This window comes from Alosa sapidissima, chromosome 6 (genome assembly GCF_018492685.1).
Source record: "Alosa sapidissima isolate fAloSap1 chromosome 6, fAloSap1.pri, whole genome shotgun sequence".
NCBI classification, from domain to species: domain Eukaryota; kingdom Metazoa; phylum Chordata; class Actinopteri; order Clupeiformes; family Clupeidae; genus Alosa; species Alosa sapidissima.
In genome coordinates, this window is record NC_055962.1 from 15,716,243 (window position 1) to 15,728,123 (window position 11,881).

General features: G+C 40.7%; 1 protein-coding gene across 13 annotated transcripts in view; it reads right to left on the reverse strand.

Moving 5' to 3' along the window:
• Positions 1–605: 605 nt before the first annotated feature.
• gphnb (gephyrin b) overlaps positions 606–11,881 on the reverse strand; it is a 115,792-nt gene continuing 104,516 nt past the window's right edge. For 9 of the 13 annotated variants that reach the window (XM_042094905.1, XM_042094910.1, XM_042094907.1 and 6 more), the window contains 8 exons: positions 11,865–11,881; positions 7,712–7,833; positions 7,284–7,371; positions 6,730–6,803; positions 6,468–6,532; positions 5,839–5,945; positions 2,410–2,506; positions 606–2,191 (listed from right to left, as the gene is read on the reverse strand). The exon at positions 11,865–11,881 is cut by the window's right edge and continues 137 nt beyond it. In XM_042094905.1, the coding sequence (XP_041950839.1) occupies positions 2,058–2,191; positions 2,410–2,506; positions 5,839–5,945; positions 6,468–6,532; positions 6,730–6,803; positions 7,284–7,371; positions 7,712–7,833; positions 11,865–11,881 (704 nt within the window). In that variant the 3' untranslated portion in view covers positions 606–2,057. The remainder of the gene's footprint in view (positions 2,192–2,409; positions 2,507–5,838; positions 5,946–6,467; positions 6,533–6,729; positions 6,804–7,283; positions 7,372–7,711; positions 7,834–11,864) is intronic. The other 4 variants (XM_042094903.1, XM_042094909.1, XM_042094914.1 and 1 more) reach the window with 1 other exon arrangement.

Consider the following 11,881-nt stretch of genomic DNA (forward strand, 5'->3'; position numbering starts at 1 on the left):
GGTCGGAAGGCAATAGTAGGCTGCGCAGTACGTTCAAGTGGACCTAATGCATCTCGCATTCCTTGTGCACCATCGTTCATTAGCAAACGAGGAGAGACACAAAACAGGGCAGCAGTAGGACAGCGCCCCTTTGACAATAAAAAAAAAACATAATATATAATCTGTATGGAAGTTTTCAGTCATGATTAACTTTTCATAAAAACAGATGAAATTAATATTCTTGAGCTAAGGACATTAGAGTAGGTCATCCACACAGAGTAGGAATCATGATCACAACAATTACCCAACTATGTAAGAGAGGGTTCGCTAGTCTAGTGACTGGGATGTAGTAAGCTGAATGTAATACTTGGTTTATCCCTTTATATATCACCAATATTATGTGAGGCCTTCAGAATAAGTACATTCTCCCACATAAAGTCTACCAAGATAGAAAAATTAAAACAATAAAATAAACATAAAATAATAATAATTGCAACAGCTTTATGATTTATATTCAGTTACTGATCAAGCAATACAGTCATGGATACATTTCTCCCACTAGTGCACTTTTGTGGTCAAAGTCTACATTGGATGCCTTAAAGGCTACTGATGACACAAAACATATATTTTTTAAATAATGATCAAGGATTTTATTATCATAGTCTCTTTCATCAGTTTCATATCATTACAGAAAATGTTATAGTACAGAGTTGTTGAATATCTCCTCATTGCGTGGTCACTGGCTCTCAGGACTGCTGGTCACATGTATCTGTACAATAAGGTTCTTACTTCTTTACTCTCTTTTGTACTGTACATATTTTTGTGTAGTTGGTTAAAAAGGCTGTCAGCACTTAAATAAGCTGTTGTCTTTCATTTTTTCTTTTGTTTCTGTTCTTTTTTATCTATTCTTTTTCTTTATTTTTTCTTCTTTCTTTTTTTTTTCAAATAAAAGAGATACTTTCCCAGCAGCCCCTGGGGGAATGGGGGGTAGGGGGGAATCGGAGCTACACCAGGGTCAAGTGATAATAATAAGGAAGCTTGGGGGTTCCGGGCAGTGAGGGCTTGCGTTCACACCCCACCTCATCCCAACTCCACCATCCACCCCGCTCCTACCCAGATAGTGACCCGAGTCTGGGACGGCCCTGACCAGGATCTGGTTCTGGGTCTGTCGTGGGTCTGAACTAGACCGACGACCAGTCCGTCCCGGAATCCGGCGCAGTCTGAGTACGCAGCCGATCCTCTGCCCTTCGCTTTTGGCACTGCGCACATATACAAGACTCACAAGATAAACAACAAGCTAAGCTCTTTGTGAAGCCATTATGATGCACATGGATGGGAGGGTTAAGAAAACAAAACAAACAAACAAAAAAAAAACTGAGAAGTGTCCATTCAAAACAGCAGCAGAGACAGGAAGTCGTCTCGATTCAACTTCCTGCCAAACAGTCAGCTGTAGTGGGGGATTGTTTGTAGTCATTGTGGTTTCAACTGTATTCTCAAAAATCAAAAAAGTAGTTTTTTTGTCTATAAATAGTAAAGATGAGGAAATAATATATAGTTTTTTTTTTCCTGGCAGGCACCTACAGCTTTCTATTAAAATGCTACAGCTATCGATAAGGTCTAGCATTGAACACACAAAGCAATTGCAATGAAAAGAACAAAGTTGCCTTAATATAATAAGAATAAGAATAATGATAATAAGAAGAATAATCATAATAATAATAATCATAATAATATATTACAGAATAAATCTCTTTTTATATTTAGATTTTTTTTTCGTTAAAAGTTATATTTTTCTTTGTCTGAAATACTATATTCTTTTTAAAATTATTATTATTTTTTCTCATAATGTACCTAGTTTGTGATCAAGATGTTGACTATACTTCAACGTTATCCAAATCAATAAAAACTAGCTGTGCCGTTGCATAATACAGAATAGTCAATGATATGTGGACATGCACCGTGAACCATCCCCTCTCCTTGCACCAAGCCCTTCCACATCCTCCTCCTCCTCTTATTCTTCCTCCTCAGTCTCTGGCCTTGTGGGCCATGTGACAACAGAACGTCCCCCTTTGATGACATCATAGCCGTCCGATCACCATGACGTCCACCACCTCCCCCTTGTGCAGCTCCACGTATTGCTCTGTCTTGGGAGGTAGCATCAGGAGGCCGTTAGCAGTACGCATGCTCATCAGTCTACAGCTCACCTGGTTACCTGTGGATAGATGGGTAGAAAGAGAGCGAGAGAAAGAGAGAGAGAGAGAGTGAGAGAAAGAGAGAGAGGGAGTGGGAAAGATAGTGAAAGAGAGGATTTGGTTCAGTTATCTTTTCTGGAAATGTTGTTCACTAACTTCCTGAGAACTCACAACTAAACAACCAAAGAGTACAACACACACACACAGAGTGAGTGTGAGAGAGAGATGGATGGCGCACCTGTGCTCTGTGCCCATGGCAGTGGCTCCTGATGGTGCCATGTGAGAATGCAGCGGTGGTACTCAGGGCGTGGGTCCAGCTTCACATCACACGACAGCTGCAGAGAGCACACACAGATGCATGCACACACACACACACACACACACACACACACACACACACACACAGATGCACACACACACACACACACACATGATATCACAGTCTCTGGTGACAACTGATCAAATCCTCATCCTGTCAGGGCTCTTCCTGTATCCCGCTGACAGAGATTCTATGACTCTATCCATCATTAAGATGAGGAAAGCACCTTTCACATCAATGAACTGTTTCAGGTCTATCAACACAGTCGTGGAGGCCAGAGTTGGAGGCTTTTCATGAGTGACTGCTCTCAGAGGTGGAAAGTAACGAAATACATTTACTCACGTTACTGTATTGAGTAGTTTTTCTGTGTATTTTGTATTTTTTAAGTAGTTTATAAAATTGGTATTTTAAATTTTATTTGATTACATTTTGAGTTAAGTATTGTACTTCGCTACATCAAAAATCCCATTCGTTACTTGAAAAAAAAAAAAAGTTAAGACTAACGAAAACAGAAGGGGAGAGAGAAAAAATCGCGCCCTAAACCACCAGCCTGATGATGATCAGCATGTAGCCTACAACAGGACATGAATCAAGCTGGCGCCATGTCTTTCTGAAAGTGATTGAGATGGAGCTGGATCACAAGATGCATCAGATTACATGTGTAGCCTAACCTATGAAAGTGTATTTTCCGCTATTTCAATGGGTTGTCTCAGTTCGTTTTAGCACTATGATTGCGGAGATATTCAAGCAAACACCATGGGATTTCGTGTTTTGACGTTTGTGCTCACCTTTCTTTGGAAAGTAGTTCATTAGCAGTTGTTTCCCCTCATTTCTCTCTTTTTCCTGTTTTGGCATTTGTTTTTGGTAACCTGACATCTTGGATAAAGACATTGCACCAGCAGCACAACAATTAGCGGTCCACTACTAGCGATGCTCAACTAAATAAACAAAAGATATACTACCTTATGAATTGTGCAGACGGACTAAACCATTTAGCTCTTTAGCAAGGGAGAGTGAGAGTGACCTTAGACAGTTTTCACTGTTTTGTATAAACATCCAGTCAGTCAAACTTTATATTTTGTATGACATTCATTTTGACATTAATTTGGAAGTTAAAATATTCAGGTAAAATAAATATATGATGGAAATAAGTATTGAACGCTTAGACTTTTTTTCAGTAATTAGCCTAAACTTCCAGTGAGTCTATTCGAAATTTTCACCACACATTATATTAACACACATACAAAAAATAATATGTGTAATAAAGTGGAATGATACAGGGAAAAAAGTATTGAACGCCTACTGAAATGTCTTCAATACTTTGTGGAAAAGCCTTTGTTTGTAATGACAGCATCAAGACATTTCCTATGACAAAACTTATTAGTTGCAGTATCAGGTGTGATTTTTGGCCCATTGCTCTAAACAGATTCCATGGATCCCTCTTGTGAAATCTGATCTTTATTGCCAGAACCGTTTAATTAAATTTAATTGAATTGGCTGCCTTCGAGTCTTTCTGGAGCTTTCTCCGAGTGGTCTTTGGCTCTTGGAATTGACTATCCTTCTGACTCCCTGGTCAGAAATATTGCGAGGAGATCCTGTGCATGGCCGGTTGATGATGCAGTGATGTCCCTTCCACTTGCAGATAATGGCTCCCATGCTGCTAACTGGAAGATTCTGAAGTTTTGAAATGCATCTGTAACCAGTTTCATTGATATGTTTTGCAACAATAAGGTTGCAAAGGTCTTGGGAGAGCTTTTTGCTTTTATCCATCATGAAATGTTTCTTGTGTGACACCTTGGTAATGAAAAACCTTTTTATAGCCCATCAATATGTAGGCTACTAACCAAGCTTATATTATATTAAGATTATATTAATTTGCACAGATAGAAAGGATAACTACTCTCTAAGATTCCAGCTCGTTCCTTTCCTTTCCTTGCCTTAGTGCCTTTTCTTAGCGTGTTCAATACTTTTTCCCTGTGTTATTCCACTTCATTACACATGACTACTTATGGAGTTGTTTGGATTTTTTTATGTGTGGATTACCTGAGTTATTACTAATGCCTGGTGAAAATGTTGTGCCCCCCGTATTCCACTTTTCAAGGGCCCTCTCCTACATTAGGGCCCTATACTTCCCACTTTTCCCCCCAGTTCGACGCCCTTTAATCTGCTGAACCTTCTGCTCGTTTCCAAATATAAAAAAAAAACTCTCTGCAACTCAACATTGGCCTGCCTGCCTCAGCTGCCTGTGAGGGGCTTTTCAGTTGTGCTGGATTACTGTTCACTGCAAAGCGACCAAGGATGAGTGCAACTAACTTTGAAAATCAACTACTGCTCAAACTTAAAGGAGAACTCTGGTGATTTTTCACATAGATCTCCATTTCTCAACGTCACCGAGTACTGTCGGTATGAACAAAACTGAAACAATCGGTTTTAGCTCGAGTTGCTGCAGCTACAGCGCTACACACTGGGAGCATGAACACGGCTGCTTTAGCTGCTGGCTGCAGCAACTCGAGCTAGGACCAAAATCCTTTAAGGCAAGTACCTCCACTCGGCGGCCATATTGCAACGCTTTTTGGGCACTTATCGGGCATCTATTTCGGCAGAAATGCGCATGTATAAGGCTTCACAACACCAATCTTGCTCCAGCGGCGAGATTACAACATATGATTGGCACGATGTCTTCACAGCACACCACATGATTGGCTCAACGTATTCTCAACACACCACATGATTGGCTCAATGTATTCACATGTCAACGTTTTGCCGCGGAAGGGTTGTAATATGTGTAGACAACTGCCATATTGGCGTTACAAACTAACCCCATGCATTACTATCGCTTCGGCAGCACATATACTAAACTATGGAGGATTTTTTGAGTGCTGTATCTCCTCATTAGAAAGTCTCTGGTAAAACTGGTTGTTCTGGTACCCCCCCCCCCCCCCCCCCCAAAAAAAAAGTAACTAAGTAACTTTTACTTAAAGTACATTTTAAATGGACTACTTTTTACTTTTACTTGAGTACATTTTCAGATTGGTATTTTAACTTGTACTTGAGTAATATTTCATCAAAGTATTGGTACTTTTACTTGAGTACAATATTTTTGTACTTTTTCCACCTCTGACTGCTCTTTACCTTGCCAGGCTTTGGAGTGGCAAATTTATATATTTTATCTACGAGTAATTGTAGTAGATATAGTAAGATAAGTACTATAGATAAGAATAAATGCAATATACATTGCACATACGTATATAAAATAACTAGTGTGTATATATTTAAACACCATGTTAATGCCTTGGTGTGTGTTGGAGTAGCAAGCTTGTGGCGTGCCAGTGGAGGGTGAGCTCTTACCCTGGCTTTGATGATGGTGGGCCGGGGGTCCAGGATGCCCTGCATCTTCCTCAGGGCGGGGATGACAAACAGGTTACAGGTCACCACCGCGGATACAGGGTTACCTGCCGCAGAGTGGAAAAGCAAGTGGCCTCTGTGAACTATACTTCTCTAGGACACTGAGACGCCGACACACACTCTCGCCCAGACACACAAACACATCCAGACACACAAACACACACACATACAGAGAGAGAGAGACACCCACACAGACAGACACATACACACAGACAGACAGACACACATACACACACACACACACATGCACACGCACACACACACACAGAGACAAGAGACACACACACACACACACACACACACACAGAGACAAGAGAGACACACAAACAGACAGACACACACAGATACAAACACATACACACACACACACAAACTCACTCTTACAGAGGCACGGACCCAACACACACAAACATGCAGCACATACATGTAGTAATAACACAGTTGTAACAATCTTGCCATAGAGAGGAGGAGAGAACAGACTTAGCTACACTATATACACACATCTCTCTCTCACACTCTCTCTCTCTCACTCTCTCTCTCTCACACACACACACACATACATGCAAAAATACCTGGCAAAGCAAAGATGAGTTTACGAGCACCATCCATGTCCAAAGTTGCAAATGTTGTGGGCAGCCTACAATTGATGAACGAGACCACAAACTGATGACCTCCCATAAACAGGTGCATATACCCTGTACAATGTATTTGTTACCCATTCTGCATAGCAACCCATGACACACAGGCATAAAGCTGTATTCATCATCCATGTAACCCAATCATCTATTCTGCCACCAATATTATAAGACATCCGCCTGCCCCTCTCTCCATTACCCTGGTTTCATGAAGACACGACCAAAGTGAATCTGGGCATGTAGGTCGATATCCAGCACCTGCTTCAGGTAGTCCTGTAAGGGAATATGTGATCATTATTGACAAGTCTCATTTTAAACAAATCCGTTCTTCCTCTGCACTCACACTATGCTGTTCACAACAATAGCCACAAGGGGTCACTATAATGCACAGGATAACATCGACAATACACTTATCTCTCTCGGGAAGGGCTCTAACAATTATGTAAACTATCCCTTCAAAAAGCACCTAATCACATTGTCAAACTTTATAACATGTTCACTCAGAGGTCTAACATATTGACTGAACTTTTGAAATATTGAGAGTCAAAAACTAAAAGACCTAGGAGCATTAGAAGTACTGATGTATTTGCATTGAAAAATACCTTTTTGGTAGCTTTAATGAAGCACAGAGTGAAACTCTATGCTGCAATAGTAATATACCAAAAATATGTGTAGATAAACTGATCATAATGACATGCATTAGAGAAGGATACAAATGAAAAGCAGGTAAGAACAACCAGGTATGAAAAGCACCTTCTCTCCCATGGATACGCCCCCTGAGGTGATGATGACATCAGCACGACTGATGCCCTCGTTCAGTGCATTCAGGAGGTCGTCAGGACTACACAGCAACACACACATCATTTTAATCATCAGGCCACAATAATCTCAGCACATAAGTACATACTAATTCTAACTCGTCACATAAGTACATGCTAATTCTAACTCTTCACATAAGTACATACTAATTCTAACTCTTCACATAAGAATATACTAATTCTAACTTCTGTCAATTTTAAAGAACTGCACTACAATCTTTACATTCAGGATATCACATATGGAACACATATGAGGTTTGTTACTCAACCAAAACCAATTCATTACTTGACCAAACAAACCAAAACTCCATAGTGCTGCTTTAAATTGGTGGTTGTGTGCAGAGTTTGTGGGTCTGTGCATACTTGTCTCCGACTATTCCTAAGTTGATGGTGGGGTAGCCGTGCTCCTGGATGGTGGCGAGCAGAGTGGAGCGGTTGCTGTCCCTGATCTTCCCTGGGTGCAGGTCATCCTCTGGGTTCAACAGCTTAAAACACACACATGCAGGCACGCGCGCGCGCAAACACACACACAGACACACGTTACAACTCTCTGTCAGTGTTAATATGTAGTGTTAAAATGTGTCGCTATTCATAAAGAGCTTCCTCTTGAACTTTTTAATATACTGTATATATATATATATAGACTTCCTGTTCCCATGTACCACACATTTACAAAACACTTTTTTCCCTACTGTTTAGTCTCCATGAACTAAATGTCATTAACCCTCATAACCAGTTTTAGGCCTATGCCATATCTAGGCTACACCAACTGTACCATACTTAGGCCTACACATCATTTTCTTTACACACTTGATGCACAATATGTTGCAGTAGCTTTTTGACATTGCAGTTGACAATGTTTTTTTTTTCCCTGAATGTTTATTGTGTTTTGTCTGCATATAATACCCTATATCTGCATACAAACATGCCTGCATTCCACACATTATGTAGGCTAGTGTCTATTGTCTATCAGCCAATGGCATTGGTCCGCTGAGTCCTTTTGAATGTTAGCTTGCACGCACAGTACTTTTTACCTTCATGTCTAACAAGAAAAGTTGCCTTGTGTAAGCTTTTTATGTACATGTGCAAGGTAAAAGTAGTATGTAAGTGGCCTTTTTTAAATATAATATGTGTGAGAATATATTGTGTTTGTGTAAGATAAAAGTGATATATGTGCAAGGTAAAAGTGGTAAATGCGTGTGGTAGAAAAGTATCCAGTCTATGAAACCAATGTGCCCATCGACACATGATTTCAAGTACAGGAATAAGATTAGATACAGCGTTTCTTGCTTGTTATTCATATAAAATTTCTTGTGCATAACATTGCATTTCTCAGGCTTGCCTGACTGTACATGTTCAAAGCATAGAAACATGGCGAGCAGTAGCAATAGCAAAACAATAACAAATAGCCAGCATTATTGGAGCGATGATGAAACACTACCAATGTTGGATTTATTAACAGAAACAGATTTTCTTTGGATGTTTTTTTTTTTTTTGGGGGGGGGGGGGGGGGTATTTGGAAAAACTGCTGGACCAAGGATTCAAGGATCTAGGGGTAGACACAGGCTTTGAGGACGGTCCCCCATGCCCTCTTATCTGACTGGTATCCCACCGGTAGATACGCCGGGTTCAATCTTGACATGAGAACATTTGCAAAGCATACGCCACTAGTCATTATATATGACATCAGGCCTGTTGGTTCTAGTAGTTTGTACTAGCCTATACCCAGCCCCACTGTGATGGCCATAGATATCTTAAGAAAGTGGTGATGGCCCTTTCCTCCCCCACCATTGAACACCGTTGGATTAAGTCTGTGTGAAACACTGGATTGGATAGGTGCAAGCACTGATTAAGTACTCTGAACCTGAGCTGCTGCAAATACAAAAAGAACATTCCCTTCTAAAGTTCTTTCCCATTCGTTTCAAACCAGCATGCCTGTGCAATAAGAGCTTTACGGTTTATTACTGTAATTGGAAAACGTAAGCAACACCTGTTTGCATTTTCTTGCATTGGAGACACACACTGTCAGCTTCTTCTTTTTTTAAAGTATATTTTTTGGGGCTTTTGCCTTCATGTTGATAGGACAGTGGAGAGGGACAGGAGGCGAGTGGGAGAGAGAGATGGGGTGGGATCGGGAAATGACCGCAGGAAGGAATCGGACAAAACCCAAGTGTGGAACGGTGCTGCCGCTTGCCCCACAGCTCCCTCTGTCAGCTTCTTCTTGAATGTGATCACCTGCTTCGTCAGAGGTCATATCACTTACAAATTTGTTACTTTACATTTGTGACATAAACATTATGAAAAGTACAGGTAAAGTTGTTATCAACAAATTTCTACTGTTTTGTCTATTGAGAACTATGACTCAGTGTCTCAGAGGTGTCTTGGATAGGCTCTCAACTCCTAGAAATTCCCAGTATCGTACTCCTGAGACTGCTCCACCGTTAGCTCCCCATCGTCATTTATGTAGAAAAACTCTTTTTCTCCTGTTTTTAGGTTCTCCTTCCAATTCTACCATGGACCTTGACATATACCGGTACATATATATTCACCTTGCAGGAAAAAATTTAGATTTTTGTGGTTTTGAAAGAGCTTCTGGGTAACCAACCCATGGCGTCATCTAACAATAAACACTGGGACATAGGTTTTCATGATGGTTCAGATCCACAACACTGCTCTTCTGGGCCCTCTGGTAAGTAACAAAGAGTTGATACGTTTTGGCATTTAGCCAAATTCAACAATATTCATCAAAAAGCTAATCGAAATTCATATTCATCTGAAACAATGGTTTTAAATATGTGTGTGTGTGTGTGTTCTTCAGAGAGCTATAATTCAGTGGACTAAGGACTTCAACAGGCCCTTAACTCCAGGACCTTCCCTGTGTGGTAATCACGGCTTCACTTCACAGCGGCCTCCCCATGGTCAGTCACGTTGAATCATACTCTCTCTCTCGGTTCTCATTTTGTTTGAAGTAGTAACATGAACATGGTCTTATGATAATTTAACACCATTTTCTCCTGCTGCAGAAAAGCCTTCCAGAAAGCGCAGACGGGTCAGTAGCAGAGCCCTGCCGAACAGCCATTTCCTAGAACAGCTCCAGCACAAACAGCTAGCCTTGGTGACCGCCCAAATAAAACTCTTCCACCAGAGAGAGGAATGGGTGCTGAACCTCTTGGAGTCCCTGGGCCAGACCTCTGAGTGGATAGTGACTGCAATGACGGACCGTCTGCAAGGGATTGGTCGGCAGCAAAGCCAGCCTCCCTCCATACCCGCCACTAAATACCATCCTACACGAGTCCAACACCATTAGAAGCTTCTATAGCATTCTTCCAGGATGAAGACTTTATGGACTTCTGTGAGTTATATTTGAAATGTGTCACAAACAACAAACGGCACAATACTGCTACTCCTCTGAAATGGAGTGAGAGTCTGAATGATCTATTTCACTATTAGATCCACTGTGGTTCAGACTCACTCTCCATTTCAGAAAGTCTCTTATTGCACCATTTGTTGTTTGTAACAAAACGAGAGGACTTTCTCCTTGAAAGATGGTGGCGACTGGAGGAAGAATTTAAGTAATGACTGAACAAACAGTCCTTTTTTTATACCCTTTCTTAACACTTACAAAGGTATGCTTTGGTTTGTCTGCAGGGACCCTCTCCACTGTAGCATAGACAGTGTAATGATATTTTGAGCCTAGTCACTGTCTTAAACTAGCGATTTACTTTGACGTAGCAAGATTGCCCTCAAGGCTATGCTATACAGTATGCTCTTTCGTTGTAATTGCATATTCAACTTACTCAAAACTCTGATTAACGCTATTTTGGTCCCCAAAGAAACTGTACACTAGTTTTCATCCAAAAACAGTTTATCATCCAAAAATGTTTTTAGACTGGATTTCTCCTTTTAACTTAGCCCCACACCATTGCAGGGTTAGATAATAAAGCTGAACTTCCGTGAAAGTAAAATACAAGAGCATGAGGGCACAGACAGGGTGAGTCTTGAGTGCTGGAATCCACACTTGTTTATCAGAATGCGGACAGAATGGAAATTATGTTTTCAACCACAGACGCATCTTTAAAAAAAAAAAAATGTAATGTCTCCCTTTCGGTGTACTGGGGAGGGGGGGGGGGGGTTGATAAATTAGATGACATGACAATCGAGTCTAAGATGTTTAAGAACCTATTAAACACGACTGCGCTCTTGACACAGTGCATGTTCAAGGCATTATCTGATTTCTTCATCACCATCTCCTCCAATAATGGGAGTAGGCTTACTTATTGAGCACGCTGACTTATTTTAGAAAGACAGATAAATGATTGATGATTTTAGACTACATTATTGATCCCTAAGGGCAAACTGCTTTTATTTATCTCCACACTTTTGCCATTTCTTAATGCTCTCTCATTACAGGCTAAGCTACTCTTTTGATCTATCCCTTCATTTCATTCCCTTCTAAAGTTCTTTCCCATTTGTTTCTTTTGCTGTCTTTCTCTCTCCCTAGTCCCTAGTCTCTCACCTCATTGCCTGTGGACA